The sequence below is a fragment of the Balearica regulorum genome, chromosome 19, assembly GCF_011004875.1.
Source record: "Balearica regulorum gibbericeps isolate bBalReg1 chromosome 19, bBalReg1.pri, whole genome shotgun sequence".
NCBI lineage: Eukaryota > Metazoa > Chordata > Aves > Gruiformes > Gruidae > Balearica > Balearica regulorum.
This window is the reverse complement of record NC_046202.1, coordinates 12,965,200-12,985,299: the sequence shown is the minus strand read 5'-3', so window position 1 is coordinate 12,985,299 and position 20,100 is coordinate 12,965,200. Positions and strand designations below refer to the sequence as shown.

The 20,100-nt window shown below is 57.8% G+C and overlaps 3 protein-coding genes across 4 annotated transcripts in view; 1 reads left to right on the top strand and 2 right to left on the bottom strand.

Annotated features, from left to right (window-relative positions):
- Window positions 1-399: 399 nt before the first annotated feature.
- Window positions 400-3,419, bottom strand: DNAJC30 (DnaJ heat shock protein family (Hsp40) member C30). Its single transcript, XM_075771793.1, has 2 exons — window positions 2,155-3,419; window positions 400-1,852 (listed from the first exon to the last, which is right to left on the bottom strand). Exon 1 carries the CDS (start codon window positions 3,332-3,334, stop codon window positions 2,702-2,704), a length of 633 nt encoding a protein of 210 aa, XP_075627908.1. The 5' UTR covers window positions 3,335-3,419; the 3' UTR covers window positions 400-1,852; window positions 2,155-2,701.
- Window positions 3,420-3,425: 6 nt separating this feature from the next.
- On the top strand, window positions 3,426-10,601 carry BUD23 (BUD23 rRNA methyltransferase and ribosome maturation factor). The gene is made up of 12 exons (XM_075771792.1): window positions 3,426-3,499; window positions 3,594-3,631; window positions 3,919-4,014; window positions 4,227-4,309; window positions 4,407-4,503; window positions 5,299-5,395; window positions 7,534-7,584; window positions 8,174-8,259; window positions 8,473-8,518; window positions 8,832-8,893; window positions 10,007-10,096; window positions 10,237-10,601. Exons 1-12 carry the CDS (start codon window positions 3,452-3,454, stop codon window positions 10,289-10,291), a joined length of 849 nt encoding a protein of 282 aa, XP_075627907.1. The 5' UTR covers window positions 3,426-3,451; the 3' UTR covers window positions 10,292-10,601.
- Window positions 10,602-10,921: 320 nt separating this feature from the next.
- Window positions 10,922-20,100, bottom strand: part of STX1A (syntaxin 1A) — a 94,296-nt gene continuing 85,117 nt past the window's right edge. The window contains exons 7-10 of one of the 2 annotated variants that reach the window (XR_012838433.1): window positions 17,209-17,282; window positions 16,745-16,882; window positions 14,908-15,118; window positions 10,922-14,251 (exon numbers count right to left, since the gene is read on the bottom strand). Coding sequence is in view for 1 of the 2 variants with exons in the window: in XM_075771791.1 (XP_075627906.1) it covers window positions 14,174-14,251; window positions 14,908-15,018; window positions 16,745-16,882; window positions 17,209-17,282 (401 nt within the window). In the remaining variant the exon portion in view is untranslated. The remainder of the gene's footprint in view (window positions 14,252-14,907; window positions 15,119-16,744; window positions 16,883-17,208; window positions 17,283-20,100) is intronic. The other variant, XM_075771791.1, reaches the window with a different exon arrangement.

Below are 20,100 nucleotides of genomic sequence, written 5' to 3'. Positions count from 1 at the left end.
TGCATGCCGTGCTTCCCCTCCTCTGATCAAACTCAGCAGCAAAACTAAACACTGCCTGCAGCATGTGAGTTCAGAGAGCATGGTGAGCAGAGAGCGTATGTCACAAGTGCACAGCAACCCCCATGTGTCAGAGGCAGCACAGAACGGGTCTGTAGCAGGCAGGAGTGAAGTCCACGGTGACCCAAGGAGGCTGTCCTACCCTCTCCACTGACTGCATGCAGCATGCCTGCTGTTCTCAGCAGTCTCAGGGAAACAGGACCCCCCTCCCTGCCCTCTTCTCATCCTGCTGCAGTCACTATGTGAAACCCCAGCCTGTCCCCTGCCTTCCATTTTCCAGCAAGTACAAGGAATATTTACCACCCAAGCCTACCAAAAGAAAGATGTTTGTTTTGTCACCAGTTTATGGCTGGATATCTTTAATGTTCAAGATACATCATGGAGACCTGAGGAAGAACAAACCAGTAATACGAACTGCCCAAACCATCCATTGAAAGGCACACGGATTAGCTCAGTTTTGGTGCCTGGGCACTTCACCTCCCAATTTCAGACACAAGCACCGGACACAGAGCAGGAGAGTCAGCCCAGCTGGCTTACCAGAGCAGCTCTTCCCTGTCCCAGTGTTAGGGAGCAGAGCAATGCAGGCAGCACACCAGCTAGGCTCAGTTCCTCCTGCTCCACACTGCACTGAACCAGACTCCATCTCTGCCACAAAGCTGGCTCAGGGGTGGGTATGGAGCCTGCCTGCGGGAACAGCCCACAGCCCCAGGTCTCAGCACCACATAGATTTAAGAAAGATCAATCCAGAGGACACCTTGTGTTTGGCAGGGCTGCCTTAAAAACCTGCAAGCCATGACACCAGGAACCACAGAGATGCTCCCTAGTACCCACCGCTTCCCATTATAGCATGAAAATGCATCAGTCTGTGACACAGAGCCACAACTCCAGAGACTTTCACTCTGTAACCAATGCTCTTGAATGCCAGGCTCCTGCTGTTCACATGCTGACATTTCAAGACTATAATCCCACACAGACGGATGGACTGACAACCAGAGAGGATCCTGGAAAGTGCATTCTCTGCCCCTGGGCTGAATTTGCTCCAAACACACAGCAGTCTCTGGAGTCTGCAGCTGTCAGCAGTACAATGCTCACCAGAAAAGGCAGAAAGATCTCCTGTACAGCATATACCCTGTTCCAGTAGACTTTACACTCCCTGCCATGCTACCGCCTCAGGCTCAGTTCAGCAGCACTGAACTCTGCAGCTGGAAAGCACAGGGCATTTACTTTTAAGATATTTGTGTTGGGAGAAAACACAACCTAGGGTCACTACAGTGAGAGGCAAGGGCTTGGCTCCTGCACGGACCACTGCCAGCCAGGCCCAGCAAATCCAGTGCAAAGTAATGCAGATGAAGTCTTTGGCACGCTCAGAGTTCAATACCATGAAGCTTTGCTCACTCCATGTAGTACCAGCATAGCACAGGTGAAACCTTCACCCAAGGAAAGACAGAAGCTCTGACAGACACAAGGAAACAGAAGTTCTTAAAACACTTCAATACTTAAATAGGCAAATACTCTTATGTGCAAACGATGCTGAGATAGACATAAAACACAAGTAATGCCACTCAGTGCTCTGAAGTGTACCACTCCCAGCCGTGAAGGCCTGTGCAGGATGGTGGTGTGCAAAGTTCCTGGCAAGCCCTAGACAGGACAGGCTGTTTCGAACACAGAAGTGTTTTGGGCAGCGCTTCCAGGCGATGTTGCATGCTGACCAGGACGAACCGCCGTGGGCCCAGGCTTCATTCTTCCAGGGTGCTGAAGCCAAGGTTTCCGTACTCACCACACAGCAAGGCAAGCCCTGAACAGGGACAGACAAGGGCAATGATGCAGTTTGGAGACCAACACTCCTAAAACTCCCCAAAGATGTAGTAACAACAGGTGTGACAGCACAGAGGTGGAAGATGTCGGATTAACAGAAAGCCACAACTCAGTACCAGTGAGAGCATCCCCCGCGAACACACACAGCACACAAACACTACTGACAGCCATTTAATCTCTGCTGTGGCTTAAAACAGGCACGTGGTTCCCACCAAGGTCAAACAGCAGTGCCAATGGAGGGGACACGTCACAGTCCACAAAGCAGAGTCCATGACTATTTACCTCTCAGGCACTGCATCTGCAGGTCATATTGGCAGAGGGGGCACAACGCAGCGTGTTGAGCCTCTACATCATGTCTGCAAGGTCACGCTGGCAGCAGGGGCACATCGCAGCCTACGGAGCAGAGCCCACACATGGTATTCAGTGGTCACACGCTGTCTGCAGGCCACATCACAGATGCGTACTGTGTCTGCCACTTGCACTCTGTGTCTGAAGGTCACGCCAACAGAGAGATCAGGTCACAGCCCACAGAGCAGAACCCGCACGCAGAGCCTGCTGGTTGTGCACCATCTCTGAAGATCACACTGGGCGAAGAGAATGTCTCAGCCTAGAAGAGCAGAGCCCACGCATGGTGCCTGCTGGCCACGTACCATGTCCAAAGGTCACACCAGCAGACAGGAAACGTCACAGCCTGAGGAGGAGACCCCGTGCACAGTGTCTGCCAACTGTGTGGGCATCCCCCAGCCAGCTGCCATGCCCACTGGTGACACTCTGTCCCGCCGCAGCAGTGGAGCTGAGCAGGTGCCCCAGTGGTTGCCCAGCCCTGCTGTCACTTGAGGCCATAGAGGATAGCGAAGCCCAGGAAGAAGATGAGCCCAACCGAGAGCTCAGAGAGGAGCTTGAAGCGTCCCTGGGCCATGGCCTCCTCCCGGCGGAGGCGCAGCTGCTCCCTCCGTGCCCGCAGCACCCGCTCCCGCTCCAGCTGCTCCCCGTAGTGCGCCCGGTAGAAGGCGTCGAAGTCGAAGGGCGGCGGGACGGACCCGCGGCGGGAGGCGGCAGGGGCGCGGGGCGGGGGCGGGGCGGGGGGGGCCGGGCGGCCCGAGGGCTGGGGGGCGCCGCGCAGGTCCTCGGAGCTGAGGAGGCCGCGGTCGTACTTGCGGCGCAGGGCGGCGCTGCCCAGCACCCGGTAGGCCTCGCTGACAGCGGCGAAGCGGGCGGCGGCGGCGGTGCTGCCGGCGTTGCGGTCGGGGTGGTAGCGGAACGACTGCTCGTAGTACGCCGTCTTGATCTGCGCCGCCGTCGCCGTGGCTGGGACCCCCAGCACCTCATACAGGTCGCGGCGCGGAGCTCCGCCGCCGCCCGTCTGCCCGCCGCGGGACGGCGCCAGGGGGAGGCCGGGCCGCGGGGCCCGCGGGGCGGCGGGCAGGAGACGCCGCAAGCAGCCGAACGCTGCCGGCTCCATCGGGCCGCGCCGCCTCAGCGCCCGCCCGCCGCCATCTTGGACGCGACGGGGCTCTCCGCGCGCGCGGCGGCGCGTTGTGACGTCACGCGGCGGCGCGTAGTGACGTCACGCGGCGGCATGGCTGGCAGCGGACGCCGGCCCGAGCACCGCGGGCCGCCGGAGCTGGTGAGCGGTGGGCCGTCCCGTCCCGTCCCGTCCCGTCCCGTCCCGTCCCCGGGGCTCCCGGGCCTCACCGCTTACCGCCACTCTCTCGTTGCAGTTCTACGATGAGGCCGAGGCGCGGAAATACACGCAGAAGTACGGCGGAGCGATGGCTCCGGGGCTGCCGGGCCGCGCGGATGGGGAAGGGCCCTGTCGTGCGGAGGTGGCGGGGGCGGGGGGGGGAGGCGTCTCTTCGCGTGGCTGACAGCGGGGGAACCCGCCGGGGGTGGGGTTCTGCCGTCAGGCCTGGGGGGGCGGGGGGGTGCGTGTGACCCCGCCGTATAGCGGCGGCGGGAGGGGTGTGAAACCCACCGTGAGGCGGGAGCAGGGGGTCGCGCCGTGGGGTTGCCGCCTGCAGCCCATGCCCTGGCCGTGCCTTGTAGCTCCCGGGTGGTGGAGATCCAGTCGCAGATGTCGGAGCGGGCTGTGGAGCTGCTGGGACTGCCTGAGAACCGGCCGTGCCTCCTCCTGGACGTGGGGTGAGTGTGGGCCCTGCCCTGCGTCATGGCACACGGGGCGCCTGGGGCTTCTGCCAGCTAGCCGGGGCAAGGAGCATCCAGGGCTTGTGTCACCAGCGCCTCTCTGTTGTGGGCTAAAGAAGAGGGACAGGCTGCTGTAGTGATGCAGCTGGCCAGGGTCACCCTCAGACCAGGCCCACGATGCCTGCGCTTTCCCTGCTTCCTCCTTCCAGCTGTGGCTCCGGGCTGAGTGGGGATTACATCTCGGACGAGGGTCACTACTGGATTGGCATGGACATCAGCCCCGCCATGCTGGGTGAGCAGGCCCTCCTCCCCTGCCACCCTTGTCTCACCTCAGAGGTGGTCCCAAAAGGTGTGACCTAGTTGCCTGAGCTGTGCTCTTTTCTGTGCAGATGTGGCTGTGGAGAGGGAGGTGGAAGGAGACCTTCTCCTTGCAGACGTGGGTCATGGCATTCCCTTCAGGCCTGGCATGTTTGATGGCTGTATCAGGTGAGTTTGTGTACATAAGTGAGCTCTCTTGATGTCCACGTAACTGCATCGTTTGTATGGTACACATGGTCCACGTACGGTGCATAACAGAGGACTGTCCTTATCAGTTGCTTTCTTTGCTCCGTGAAACTTGACTCCACCTTTCTGGACAAGCTGCTGAGATTCTGGATGGTAGAAGCAGCTTCTGACAGCTGTTTCCCAAGCAACGCTTGTCTTTTTTTGTGCTGGTGAGCGAGGAAGTTTATTGAAATCAATAAAACGAAATCGGGGATATTGTCAGGAGGGTTGAGACCTGCTCCAAGGAGGAAAACAGAAAGTATGTACCATTGCTCAGCTGCAATGTCAGTCCCTGGATCAGAGGTTTGATGGTTGGTTTTGGGATGAAGGGGTAGGTGAAGGGGACAGAAACACTTTTCTGCTTAGAGAATACCTCAGAAAGGTGCTGGGAAGGAGCAGGGTCTGTCCGTTGCTGATCTGAACACTCGATGTTTGGGATTGCTCATTGGCAAAACCTGCATGGCCGTGCAAGGGCCACAGCTAAGCACCTGGCCTAAAAGGGATGCTTGGCGATTCTTTTGTGCTTGAGTAACTGCTGTGCGTTGTTGGGTTTTGGCATAGTGAGTCTCCAGAGGGGTTCGTGTAACTGCAAAACAGAAGGCAAAGCTATACAGAGAAAATTAAATCATTTCCCTGAAGCACATGCTTAGTGCTGGAAGTAAGCTCAAAGGGAGGTGACAGGCTCTGTGAAAGAATCGATGCCTTAGTGTCCTGGGGGTCTTGTTTTTTCTTTCTCAGTATTTCCGCAGTGCAGTGGCTTTGTAATGCTGATAAGAAATCACACAGTCCTTCAAAACGCCTTTATCGATTCTTCTCAACTCTTTATACTGCCTTGGTAAGTGTCATGCTCTCCCAGTCAGGCCTCTGCCTACTTTTATATCCTTGCTGGTGCTTCTGTAGGTATGTTAGTGGGAAAAGGAGGATGAGGGAAAATGTGGGTCCCCTCCGGAATGAAACGGGTGACCTGGTTACCCAGGATATGGAGAAGGCTGAGGTACTCAATGACTTCTTTGCCTCAGTCTTCACTGGCAAATGCTTGAGCCACACTGACCAGGTTGCAGAAGGCAGGGACTGGGAGAATGCAAAACCACCCACTGTAGGAGAAGATCAGGTTCGAGAATATCTAAGGAACCTGAAGGTGCACAAGTCCATGGGACCTGATGAGATGCATCCGCAGGTCTTGAGGGAACTGGCGGATGAAGTGGCCAGGCCACTCACCATCATATTTGAAAAGTCCTGGCAGTCTGGCGAAGTTCCTGCCGACTGGAAGAGGGGGAACATAACCCCCATTTTTAAGAAGGGTAAAAAAGGAAGACTTGGGGAACTACAGGCCGGTCAGTCTCACCTCCATGCTTGGCAAGATTATGGAGCAGACCCTCCTGGAGACTATGCTCAGGCACATGGAAGATAAGGAGGTGACTGGTGACAGCCAACACGGCTTCACTAGGGGCAAATCGTGCCTGACAAACTTGGTGGCCTTCTATGATGGGGTTACAGCATCGATGGATAAGGGAGGGGCAACTGACGTCATCTACCTGGACTTGTGCAACGCATTTGACACTGTCCTGCATGACATCCTTGTCTCTAAATTGGAGAGACATGGATTCGATGGATGGACCACGTGGTGGATAAGGAATGGGCTGGATGGTCGCACTCAAAGAGTTGTGATCAACGGCTCAATGTCCAAGTGGAGAACGGTGATGAGTGGCGTTCCTCAGGGGTCAGTATTGGGACTGGTGCTGTTCAACATCTTTGTCAGCAACATGGACAGTGGGATCGAGCGCACCCTCAGCAAGTTTGCCGACGACACCAAGCTGTGTGGTGTGGTCGACACGCTGGAGGGAAGGGATGCCATCCAGAGGGACCTTGACAGGCTGGAGAGCTGGGCCCATGCGAACCGCATGAAGTTCAACAAGGCCAAGTGCAAGGTCCTGCATGTGGGTCGGCACAATCCCAAGCACGACTACAGGCTGGGTGAGGAATGGATTGAAAGCAGCCCTGAGGAGAAGGACTTGGGGGTATTGATTGATGAGAAGCTCAACATGAGCCGGCAGTGTGCGCTTGCAGCCCAGAAAGCCAACCGTGTCCTGGGCTGCATCAAAAGTAGTATGACCAGCAGGTTGAGGGAGGTGATCCTGCCCCTCTACTCCGCTCTCGTGAGACCCCACCTGCATCCAGCTTTGGGGGCCCCAGTACAGGAGAGACATGGAGCTGTTGGAGAGAGTCTGGAGGAGGGCCATGAAGCTGATCAGAGGGATGGAGCACCTCTCCTATGAGGACAGGCTGAGAGAGTTGGGATTGTTCAGCCTGGAGAAAAGGCGGCTCCGGGGAGATCTAATTGCGGCTGACCAGTACCTGAAGGGGCTATATGAAAGATGGAGAGGGACTGTTCATCAGGGAGTGTAGTGACAGGACAAGGGGGAATGGGTTCAAGCTGAAGGAGGGTCGATTTAGATTGGATGTTAGAAAGAAATTCTTTACTGTTAGAGTGGTGAGGCCCTGGCACAGGTTGCCCAGAGAAGCTGTGGCTGCCCCTGGCTCCCTGGCAGTGTTCAAGACCAGGTTGGATGGGGCTTTGGGCAACCTGGGCTAGTGGAGGGTGTCCCTGCCCGTAGCAGGGGGGTTGGAACTGGATGATCTTTAAGGTCCCTTCCAACCCAAACCATTCTATGATTCTATGATTTTAGCAAGATATTTTAAGTAAATGCTGCTCTGAAACAGAGGACTGGCAGGAGCACCCATTTGCTACCTCCTTGGCTGCCCGCATGGTGTCTCGTGCTTCTCTGATCTCTGCTGTTACCTCTGTGCCTTGCTGTGCTGTGGAGGAGCTGGCTCTGCAGTCTGAGCAGCTGTCCTGGGACACTTCTCCAGGAGGCTTTGGGGAGGTGGGCGCTAGTGTCTGGGCCAGGAACTGGGTGACTAGAGGGGTTGCCTGCACTGAGACAGGTTTGTGACTGACTTTATTTCCTGTAGGCCCGAGGATCCCGAGCCGTCCTGCAGCTATACCCTGAGAACTCAGAACAGGTACAGGACATCAGTCAGTGGGGAAGAGGTACAGGCAGAGCCATGGGCAGAAAAGCTGGGTGGAGTTGGTGCTCTGAATGCATCGTGTTCCTGCACATTCGGTCTGTGTCTCTGCCCTTCCCGCCAGCTGTAAAACTCTTCAAGAGAAAAAAAAAAAAAAAAAAAAATCTATAAGGAGAATGCCCTGTGCAATTTATGTTGCTTCACAGATTGTCTTATCTGAGGCTTAAAATCAAAGAAATTGGCAGGAAACGATCTGCTGTGCTGGATTTTCCACTGACTGGGTTTGAAGACTGGCCTGTAGTCATCAGCACTGTACTGTAACTCCCCAGGGCTGGAAAATACAGCCCAGTATCCCTCTCCTAGAGAATCTACTGCGCCAATTAACCCAGGCTAGACTGAGAAGCAGGGAGAACCACATAAAGGCAGCAGACTGGTGTCTGAATCGTACTGCAGAACTGGGAACTTGGTACAGAAGCAGGAATGACCCATTTTTGGCAGGCACCGTTAGCTGTGGTTGAGCCCAGAGGTCTCTTGGGCATTGCTGGTGGATGACTGCTAAATAACTTGCATGTGCTTCTCTTTCCAGCTGGAGCTCATCACAGCCCAAGCCATGAGAGCTGGCTTTACTGGGGGAATGGTGGTAGATTATCCCAACAGCGCTAAAGCCAAGAAGTGAGTCCTGTGTCTCTGTGTATGTGTGTGGGGTGAGGCCTGGGTTCAGCAATGATTTTTTTAATGGGTTTTTTCCAAGCTGTTCTCTCTCCCATCATACAGTCCTAGACAGAGCTTAGATCAGACTCTGTTATAAACAATCTGAGTCTTGCTTGGGGACTGGAAATCACATGCTGACTCCCAGCTTCATGCTGCTTATTTTTGTTCTTTCAGGTTCTTCCTTTGTCTCTTTGTTGGGGCATCTGGCACGTTACCGAAGGTGAGGAGCTCCGCGAGGCAGCAGAGTTGCCTTCCTGGCTGCTGTGTGATGTGGAAGAGCTGTGGGAAAGTCACAGAGTGGGAGCCAGGCAGCTCTGCACATGCAGATGTGACTTCATTTATACATTTGCTGTCAGTCTTACCGGCCTCTGCTCTTGACATCTGTCTTCTTTGCCACAATTTCTGGAAGACCAGTTTGTTCCTGCTCCAGTCCTTCCCCTTGGAGAGCCCTGGGTTCCCCTTGATTTAGATGGCATGACTGTTAGCTTGGTCTGCTCCAGAGGAGAACAAAACTTCCCAATTTTGCTTTTCAGGGCCTTGGTACTGAGTGTGCTGATGGAGAAGAGATACATCAGGCAAAGTTCACCAATGAGAGGTATCGTGTAGAGGGCAAAGCTGCAAGTCCTCCCCAAGCAAGGAAGGGGGGGGGGTATAAGGGCTGGGTTTTGCTGACCACAGCGCTGCCATGTGAGAAGTGACTGAAGGGAGGGGACTGGGGGCACTGGGAGGACCCTTGGCAGCCCAGATGGGCATTGCTTTATCTTACCAAAGGGCCCCAGACACAAGGAATGGAATGGGTTAGTTTGAAGGGCTTTGCTGTGGTGTCACGGGGCTGTTGTTGATATTCACCCTGGAGCTGCAGCTGAGCAGTCAGTTTGAGGTGTGTTTTCTGTCCAGCACTTGGCTCTCCAGCTCAGCTCTGTAGCATAGGCCAGTGGTGACGGGGGACAACGTTTACAGTGCTGGTGATGCTAAGCATGGCTTGTTTTGTTGGGGAGGCAGTCTGCTGTGCCTGAAGCCTTGTGTTCCCTTTCTTCTGCTGTCAAATTATTTGCTTAGCTCTACTTAGCTGTGGCCTGGGGGGTTTCTCCTGCTGGGCAGGTCTCCTCCCATGGCAGTGGTGCACAGAGGAGCCTCTCTTGCAGCCAGTGGGAGAGACAGAGAACAAAAAACAGAGGAAAAGTCGTCATGGCTGCCAGGAGCTTGTGGCTGCCATGTTTTCCTGCCTCTTACACTGCTGTTCTCTGCTCACTGAGTCCAGGGGGTACCTGCTCTTGGAGGGCAATAGCAGAACTGGCAAATTGTTGGAAAGCCAGAGGCTTTGTCTGCTTTGTTCAGAGTAGAGCAGACAAGGGGAGGGTGGTTGTGCTTGAGCCTGTATTCCCCCAAGATCCCAGAGCCCAGCGTGCTGCTGGTGTATCGGACACGGTACGGGAGTGCTGGCCTGCTGCAGCCCGTGGAAGGTAGGTATCCCTGGCTCAGAGCCGGGACTGGAAGCAGCCTCCTCCCCCAGCACATCTGGAGTTGGACTGTTGGGCCACCTGCCCTAGTGCTGGCTGAGCCTCTAATCCCAGGGGTGGTGGGAGGGGTACTTGCCGGTTTTGTGAGGCAGAGGGCATGCTCGATTCTGGACGGCAATCCTCCAGGGCAAAAAAACCTGTGCCGCCTACCTCAGTTCCTCTCCACTTGCTGTCTGCTTTCTCTGTAGGACGCGGTTCAGAAACGCCAAGGGCAAGTCTGTGAAGAAAAGCCGGGACTGGATCCTTGAGAAGAAGGAGCGTAGACGACGACAGGGCAAGTAAGTTGAGCTGGGTCCTACCTCAGACTGCTGGTCTGGCCTGCTGTCACCCATTCAAACTCCTGCCACAAACCTGCATCCCTTCCCCTCCCAGAATGACCTGTGGATTGTCCTTAGTTGCTCTCTTCTTTTCTCCACAGGGAAGTGCGAGCAGACACGAAATACACAGGTCGAAAACGCCGCCCTCGCTTCTGAATTGCTCTGGATGCTGCTGGCGTGGAAGATGGTGTGTTGGTCCCTTCAGTGAGCCTCCTGTAGATGGCACAGATGGGCACCTCAGGCCTGGGACAGGTCACTGTGGCTCTTGCAGGTGTAAACTGCCTCGGGTGTTCCCCAACAGCCAACTGCAAAACTTACAGCCCTGTTCTACTGGTGGAGTGGCAGACAGTGCTCTGGCCACTTGGTGTCTGCAATGCCATTGCTTATCTTCCCGAGAGTGCAGCGAACTGTCTGGAGCTCCAGGTGAGCCGGAATATTAAATCCAGCCTCCTCACTAAACAGTCAACGAGTCGGAAGTCTTGCTGGTCTCCTGTGTCCTGCTTTCAGTGCAGGGAGTCCTGAGGTGGGAATATAGCACCTAGTTCCCTGCCAGTTTCCCCCTGTCCACAGGCAGGGAGTCAGGCAGCATACGAGTGTGTCCCCCAATGAGGGCAAATTGCCTGCCTGGCAGAAGTGTTATTCCTGTGGCAATTCTTCCTGTGGGTGCTTTGCATCACGCCCAGCCCGTGTGCTTGAGTGCTCCCAGGGTGCTGGGGTTTTCCGTACCCCAGCCCTTGCTCCCCATCACCTCCTCCCTTCCCCTGAAACAGGGAGCTGCCAGACAGCTTTACAGTTACAAATGTTTATTCTACATAAAAATTCCACAAAATGGGAAGCTGTTTTGCACCCAAAGCTTTGGGGGAAGAAAGGCAGGCTAGCAGGGAGGGAAAAGGTGAAGGAGAAAAGAGGCAACATACAGTGTCATCCAGCCCAGTGAGACAGAGCAAGCCAGGGTCAAGATCCACATAGAAAACAAGGACACTTAGCTCACAGTACAGCAACAGTACAACTCCACGGGGGGCTTGGAAAGCCTTCAAGTACATTAATTACAAAAAAAAACCAAAACAATCCCCAGTTCAAGTGCAAGCTGTGCGTGCCCCACACTGCTCATGAAATACTGCATCAACACGCTCCCAGTGCTGGGAGGGCAGGTGGCACTTGGAATGGAGATGGTGTAACCCAAAGGACAAGCAGTCTGAGCTTGGGGGTTGGAAAGAAAAGTGAAATATCTCCCCAAAGCACAACCACGCTGTTGGTGATTTGGTCTGTACATGCAACGACGGGTAGGTAAAAAGGAACTGAACGGGGCTTCCCATAGTGCAGGGGTAATTATTGCACCAAAACACCCTCCCCTCACAGCGAGGACAGTGTGAGCCTGCCTGGGGGACAGTGATGGCAGCCTGCTCCTCTGCCTCCCTGGGGCTGGACCCTGGGGGCACCGCTGCCTGCAGGATCCCAGCAAAGTGCCAGTGGCAGAATTGCTGACTGTGACCCTGTGTGGCTCCTGCTGCTGGGGAGCTGCTGGCGGTGGTGGTACCAACAAGGAAGGAGTAAGTGCCAGAGAGGCCCCCCCCCACTCCGTGCTGTTCTTGGCCTCATGCCTTGACAGGGGTGGGCCACAGCCCTGATGTCACGTGAGCTTGTGCCACAAAAGCCGCTGCTTGGAAGAAGAAAGTTGCCTTGTGCTAGCAGTGGGCATCACTGCTGGGTGAGAGCCTGAGAGGATCTGTTTGCCTGCCTGCCTGTCCAGGAGCTGCCCTGCCAGCAGTGTTATTGCTTCCCAGAGGAGAGGGCTCAGCGCTCTTGCTGGCTAAGCAGAGCGCAGACTGTGGTGGCAGGGAGCTGCACAGGGACAGGAGCAGCAGGCACTCGTGCATCACCTCCAGCTCCCTTTCCTGTAGCCAGACACCTTCCCACAGAGCCAGGACCCTGTCCATGCCTGCCTCCTGCCCTGGACGGGGGCTCCAGAGCCAGCCTGCCCACACTTGCATGGGTCCCAGTGCCCCAAGCCCTTTTGCACGCACAGGCTGCAGTGCTGTAGCTTGCATCAGTTGTTGGAGGATTGTAAAAGAAGGGGACTCCGGTCTTGGATGTTCCCATGGCCACACCTGCTGGGGGCTTGGGCTGGGCAGGACAGGGGACCGGGCTGGACACGCTTCCCAACGGTGGCTGAATGCAACCAGGGGCTGTATTGTGGGACCTCGGGTAACGGTGACAGGGAAAGAGCTGTGCCTGGGTTGCTGCTGGGCTGCACCTGGGGAAGGCAGTGCTGTGTCCTGGCTACAGCCTGCTGCCTTTCATCCCGCACCCATGGGCACCAGACACATGGCCAGTGCCTGTGCTACAGCACCCAGCCAGGGTGGAGGCGCGTGGGGTTGGAGAAGCCCTGCCCTCACCCTGGTCAGAGCTGCTGCCTGCAGCTGGAGTTCTCGCTGCTGTCAAGTGCCCTTTTCCTGCTACCAGCATCTGGGCTTGTGTCCAGCCCCTACCCCAGTGTGTGGCCATGAGCTTGGCCCCGGGTGCCTACCCTGCTCTGGGCTCCTCTGTGGTGCTTTGGCATGTGTGTGGGCCAGCTGGAGCCTGGGAGTCTCCCAAGGAACATGAGGGCAGAGCCCTGCCCCCAGCCCAAGGGAAACAGACAGTGACAACACAGGCCCCCGCTAAGGGGCCAGCAGGTTCAGGCCACCCCACAGCAGTTGCATCCATGTAGGGCGCATGACGGAGGGCACAGGGCACCCAGCACCCCACCAAGTGCAGATGCCTCACTGGATGGCCCAGGGGATGAACAGACAGAAGGGCACTGTGCTAGGAAGAGGTGGCAGGGGCAAGCAGATGCCAAGAGGTGGCAGAGAGATGGAAGGGGCGGTCAGGCACTGCCCTGCTCGGGAGCTGGTAGGATAGAGGAGGAGGAAGGCTGCTGCTCCTAGCTTGCAGGGGGAGTGGATGCAACAAGGGCTGCTCCTGGGACCAGGTCAGGAGAAAGCCTAACTGCCTCCAACCCCCAGCCATGGGTGCCTATGTGGAGAAGTGAGGCTGGAAGCAACCCTGCTCCCAGGCAAGCACTGCCAGGGGTCTGCACGCATCAGAGCTGGCCCCAAACCACAACGGCCAGAGCCCAGCCCTGGAGGCAGCAGAAGCCAGAGCCACCATGTGCTGGGGCTGAGAACAGAACGATGAGGCTTTGGTGCAGGGTGAGTGGCCAGTGAAATGTGCTGGAGTTGAAGTACCCGTGCCCTCCTGCCCTGCTGAGCCAGCACCAGGGTGCGGCACAGGTCCCCATGTGGCCTGTCTCCATCCCTAGACAACCGGTGGTGGTCCCAAGCAGCAACTCCTCATCCCATCAGGCACCCACCACCAGCAGCAGTGTGTCTAGCCCCTTGCACCCACACCAGGAGGACAAGGGCTTGCCTGGGGAATGGGGAGCCCTGCCATCGGCAGAGCAGCAGGGATGGAGGCCTGCAGCCAGGCATGGCCACAGGACAGGCAGGGATGGGGAGAGGCAGCGCCTGGCAGAGCACACTCCTGGGGAAGGGCCCCGTGAGAAAAGCAGCCCAAGGAAAGGTGTTTGCAAGCACAGATGTGGCTGACAGACATGAAAGTTCTGGCTGGAGGTGATGGGGAAGCTGGGGGAGGTTGGCTGGGCTCTGTGCTCCTGAAGACCCCTGGTCTCTCCTCATCCTGGGCTGTTGCCAACACAGACAGGTACACAGGAGGAGCAGCAGCAGCACCCAAGGGCACCTCTGTCCCCACCTGGTCCCAGCCAGCCACCCAGCCTGGAACAGTGATGAGAGCTTGGGTTCCCCCCCAGGGTCCCCCTTGCACCCATCACTGTCCCCTGCACCCTGCCTGTGCCCCGGGGCCGGCACTCCCTCCACACAGACGCACCGCACCGCACACACAGCGTCACAAACAACCATGCATTAGAAACTGAAATGCTGCTGGGAGGCTCCGGGGCTGCGTGGTTCGCTCCGGCGCGGCTACGGCCCCATGGCACACGCGGCTCCGTCCATCACACACAAACAGTCCCGTGGAGTCAGTCTAGCCGAAAATGCCGCCGAAGGTGGAGGCAATGACGATACCCAGGATCACGCAGCAGATTATGATCATGATCTTCTTCTGCTCAGGTGTCCCAGCACCGACAGGGAGAGAGGGGAGAAGGGACTGTGAGTGTTGGTGGCAGGCTGGTCCCGAGAGCTGGAGACTGTGATCTGCCCTGTTCCTGTTTGCCCCGGTTGGCTCTGAGCAGCACCGCGGGAGCCGATCCAGCAGCCCTGGGGCACCCCAGCTCCCCCTTCAGCCCCCGGCTGGCAGAGCTGAGCTGGTGGCCTCTGGATCCCTGAGCTGTCAAGCTGCTACGGACCAGGTGTGGGGACCAGGACAGACAGCTGGCTCTGCGCTTAGGGTTGGAGCTGGACCATGTGTTTTCTCTACTTTTTTTTTGGCAAGGGCCGTGGCTCTCACGGCAGGCCTAGCACACAGGGTCCCTTTTCCTCCCTGCAAGCAGCACCCCTGCCCCATGGCTCATCATCAGCGCTCACGCAGCCTGTGCCAGGGAGCTCGCTCTGAGCTGGTGCCTCCAGTGGGACCCACGCTGCACCCAGTGGTGTGGGCTAAAGCAGTGCCCAGGCACCTGTGAGGCTGCTCCATGCTGCCCACTCCTCCGTGCAGGCAGTGGGGCAGGCAGGGGTGCCAGGCAGGGGCCTGTCCCCAGGGATGGAGGTGTCAGCAGAGTAGGCAGGGGAAGACAGGCCCCAGCCAGTGCCATGACTCACCCGTCTGGCTTTGCTTTGGTACTTCACTGCTTTTTTGGTGTCAGACACAGCCCGCTCCACGTAGTCCACTGAGTGCTCCACGTTGTACTCGATGCGGTCGATCATCTCGCCCTGCAGAGCAGGGACAGAGCCCACATGCCCGCGCAGACATGAGCTCCTTCCTGCTCTACTGCTCTCCAGCACCATGCAGATGTCACCCTGCCCAGCAGCCCTGCACAGGAGAGAGAGGAACCGTCAGGTGCCTGCAGGCAGTGGGTGCCCAGGATGCCCTGGGGTGGGCGGTCTGGACCACCGGCTCTGTCCCAGAGCACTGAGACCTCTCTGCACATCCCAGCAAGCAAGGGTGAGGGTCAAGGGGGTTCCCCAGCCCGGTCCTGGCCTGGTGTCCACCCTGTCTGCTATCTCAGGTGGCATCAAAGCCACAACAGGACCTACACTGACACTGCACTGCACGCTGCTGAAACCAGAGGCATGGCAGGGGAGCAAGGACAGCACCAGCAGCACCATGTGAGATGCTCGTGAAGCCATGCACATGCAGGGACGATCACTCTGATCCGCACAAGCACCTTGCTGAGAGCAGAGGGCCCCGGAGCAGGTCCTGCAGGAACTCCTGCTCCGCTCTGTAGGGGTAGGCTGGGGATGTGGAGTCCTGTGGATGTGGGGACATAGACTGGGGGTGAGCTCCCCCAGCCTGCACACCTCCTTTGGCCCCCTCCTAACTGCACAGAGAAGCAGCCGGGTCCTGCAGCAGCTGGAGACAGAGTCTAACAGTTCATGTGACTGACAGGGTTGGCAGGGGTGCACAGAGAGGCTGGGGGGAGACACTCGAAGCCCAGTGCACTCCTGCATGGCATGGAGGGAATTGGGGCTGCAGAGCCAGGGGGTGACAGCCAGCAGCTCTGCAATGCTCGTTTCTCAGCCTACCGCTGGACACCATGGGGAGGACGAGCCTTGCGAGCCCAGGGGTGCTCTGGTGTTACCCCCCCCCCCGCCCCCCGCCTCAAGCACTGACTCCCCACCAGGCTCCCTGCTGCCCCTGTCCCACAGCTGTGACACACCAGCCTGGCTGCCTTGCCTAAAGGTGCTGCTTCTCCTTCCCACCTGTGCCATGCCTGGGGGGGGAGCTGGCAGCTGCCAGCACTGCTGCCAGCCCAGCACCCCTCTGCTCCTGGTGTGAGCAGCTCAGAGCCTCCCACCCCACAGAGCAACGCGGGGTGCTGGCATGGTCTCGCCCTTAAGAGTGAGGCAAGGCTCTGCAAATCCCCCATCTGTCCCCCAAGGCAGACAGGATGCCACCTTTGCCCGTGGCCACGCGAGAGCCGCAGACATGCAGGGTGTAGCCATGCAGAGCGGAGCATGCAGCACCAACAGGGGCTTGTGGAGGCTTTACCTGCCACTGATGTCTCCTCAGGCCGTGGCAGCATGGCAGGCAAGAAGGGGGGTGAGCAGAGACACTGGAGCACGTGCCCGGCTGAAGGGCCAGGCACCACAGGCTGGCAGCACAGCCCGGGGTGGCCTGGTGGGACCACCAATCCTGGCGGCACCCTGAGCTTGCCTGGTAGGGCTTGGTGCTCCCGTGGAGATGAAGATATCTCCACCTGTGTGGCAGCCACTCGCTGCCCTCCTCCAGAGCCCATCACTGAACGTCCCACCCCCAGGCACACAGCAGCCCCCAGCTCTGGGGCGCAGGGTGAGCGGCTCTGGCCCTGGGAAGCCCAGCTCAGCCCCAGTGGGAGTTTTTCCCCTCAGCACCCACCCAGGTAGGAGACTGCCGGCAGCCCCATCCCCCTCCGACCTCCCCAGGTGAGCCAGCCACCAGGCCGCGGCATCTTCATACCTGGCTCTCCACCAGCATGGCCATGTCCATGAACATGTCGTGCAGCTCTCGGATGCTGTTCTCCAGTTTGATGATCTCGCTGTGCCGTGTCTCAATCTCATTCAGTGCCTGCTTGGTGATGTTTGAATCCATAATGATCTACAAGAAGACAGGGCCACTGAGCACTGTGCTCAGCCCCTCAGATGCCAGGACTAGCAGCACCAAGAGACAGAAGAGCAGGAGCACCTCCAGCCACCCCAGCCAGGCAGTTTGCAGCAACCCCCCGCCCTCCAGCTAGGACGCAGCCCCTGCTCAGGAAGCATCCTCGGGCCAGACCCGAGCACCTCCTGCGTGGCCTATGCTCATCATTCTTGTACTGGGGCCACTGTGGCAGCACGTTCACCAGCCAACCCCCTCAGGACGAGTGGGCTGGCTCGGCTTTTGCCCGTGCTGGGCTTGGACCAGGGCAGATATGCAGGGCTTACCCCAGAGGAGAAGATGGCTGGGTTGCCGCTCTCCAGCATGTCCTCCAGCTCCTCACTGGTGGTGGTCCTGCCAGCTGCAAGCAACACAACACGGGTCAGGTGTTGAGTCCCCTGTCCCGGCCACAGGTCCTGCAGCCCTACTGCAGGGCTCTGCTGGCTCCATGGCATCTCCAGAGGGTGGAGTGGAGCAAAGCTTCCAGCCTCAAGAGTGCCCTGGGCAGTTCGAAGGGCTGCCATCCCACAGCCCGGCTCTGTGTCAGCCCTGCGACCCCTCCTTTTAAGGGGGTCAAGCTGCCAGCTTGGCCCAGCTCACCCAGGAAAGCCCGTCTGTCCATCCTGGTCAAGCTGCCCGTTCCTGCAGGGCAGGGAGTGGTGCCAAAGGACCAGCAGCCACCAATGCCCAGTTGGTGGGCTGCGAAGGAGAAGGGATAGAGACCAGCAAGTCAAGAGCAGGGATGCTCTCACGAACCCCGACCCGGGCCAGTTCAAGGCCAGAAGGACACTGGGCTCAGCAGGGCTAACTGGCCTGGCAGTCACTGCTTGCAGGCACTGGACTACCTGAGTTTTAGCCCTGCAGCTGTGTAACAGAAACCAGGCTCCCTCCTTCCCCCTGCAACACAACCCTATTCCTTGGCCCTAGGGTGGTACCTTCAGCCCCACAGCTCCTTTGGGAACAATTCACCCATTGTGCACAGCTGCCTTTCCCTCCCCATGGACATACTCCACACTGCTGGAATAGAGGGGTATTAATCACTCTGTGGGTTACACTAATCCTCTACCATTAATTGCAGCGTGTTCTTCAGGCTAACAGCCAGGTAGGACCTGTGAAACTACAGTGCTAAACAGAGACAACGGCATCGGGCAGGCTTTCACGGGGGCTGCCCAGTGGAGTGGGAAGGTTGTCTGCAGAAAGGGCAGGAGACACCGTACCGGTGTGATCAGGAGCAAACGGGGGCGGATGGGCAGGAGCAGCTAACAAAGCAACTTTGCCAAGCCCAACGAACCCAAAACCAGCAGAAGGGCAGGCAGGGTAGGGCTGGGGTCTGGTACGGTGCTCTTCTGAGACATGCAGCCTGCAGGTTCCATCAGTAGTATCAAAAGGGACAATAACATCCTCCAGCATGAGTCCAGGGCACCTCTGAATGGGGGTATGGAGGAGACGCAAGAGAGTGCAGGGACAGCCCACAGGACAACGCTCTGGGCTTCCAGCAGAGCCATACCAGGGGCTCAGACCAGGGAGGTGCCCGAAACTTTTAACCCGGTCCAGACCTTGAGCACAAGTGTGTCAATGCCCCAGGGAGCACTGCAGGGGGCGGGGGGGGGGGCTCTACCTGCCCAGCCATGCCTGGCCACCACCCCACAGGCATGCTGCCAACCTGCCTGGGGATTTCCTCCAACAAGGACACCTCCACAATTCATTACACGTCTCTTTCTTTGCAAGGTACTGCACCTGGGTCGGGGCAATCCCAGCACCAGCGCAGACTGGGGGATGCAGGGAGGGAGGGAGGGATGGAGAGCACCCTGCGGAGAAGGACTTGGGGATACAGGTGGGTGACAAATGGGACATCAGCCGGCAAGGTGCACTTGCAGCCCAGAAAGCCAAGCGTCTCCTGGGCTGCATCACCAGCAGCGTGGCCAGCAGGTCGAGGGAGGGGATGCTCCCCCTCTGCTCCGCTCTCCTGAGACCCCCCTGGAGCACTGCGCCCAGCTCTGGGGGCCCCAGCACAAGGCAACGGTTTCAAACCGAACGAGGCTGGGGTTAGGTTGGACATCGGGAAGAAATGTTGTACCATGAGGGGGGTGAGGCCCTGGCACAGGGTGCCCAGAGAAGCTGTGGCTGCCCCTGGCTCCCTGGCAGTGTTCAAGGCCAGGTTGGATGGGGCTTTGGGCAACCTGGGCTAGTGGAGGGTGTCCCTGCCCATGGCAGGGGGGTTGGACTGGGTCCCTTCCAACCAAAACCACTCTGTGAGTCCATGATTCTGTTGCCCCAAGATGCAGAAATGAGAAGACCACCCAGAGCTCCTGTGCTCTGCTCCTTGCTGGGGCCCCATGTGTGAGCACTCTGAGTGTCCATGATGGGGAAGCACATTTTTGACTTTGCCTCAGGAAAACATTACCATATCACCAGATATTGGTGATGACAGCGGCCAGGAACATGTGGGAGCCTGCAGGCTCTGGGCAGTGTTACCACTGCCATGTGGACATTGTTTGCTGTGTCCTGGCACCAGAAGGCTCCAGGAAGGGAGATGGAATAAACCCAACCACACACCCAACAAGCAGAAGATTCCAGTACAAAGACTTCATTATCTGCTAGATGCTCATCAGCTTTGATTTCCCACCAGACCAACAGGGATTACATCCATGGCTGGGCCAAGAATGTGCAGCCTTGTCATCAAAAGCAAGTAACAAAGCTTTCTGGATGCTTTCTGGGCCATGTGATAAACAAAGCACCAAGACCGGGAATGGTGGCAGGGTGCAGAAACATGCTGGGGTCCCTTGCAAACACCCTCTGGGACCTGGAGCTCTGTGAGGCTGGAGGACACGCTCCAAGATGTGTAGCAGGCAGCTGGGAACGTTCCTCTGATCTGCCTCTTGCCTGCACCTTCTCACCTGGCAGTGAGAGTATTGCACGGCTTCTTGCTGCCTGCACCAGATTTGTTTCTTCTCCTGGGAGCACAAGCAAGGAAGCAAGGGGTGGGCTGAAGGGAAGGCAGCTGAGGGGAGCAGGTCTCCTGAAGGCCTCCAAGGAGCAGGACTAGCTAGAACGCAGTGACAGCGCCTGAGCACAGGGGACAGAGCCTACGTACAAAGTTGTGAAGGGGCCTGGCAACCAAGAGATGACGCCTGAAGCCTGGGTCATCCCATCTGCATTGGGCAGGGCTGGATCCAGCG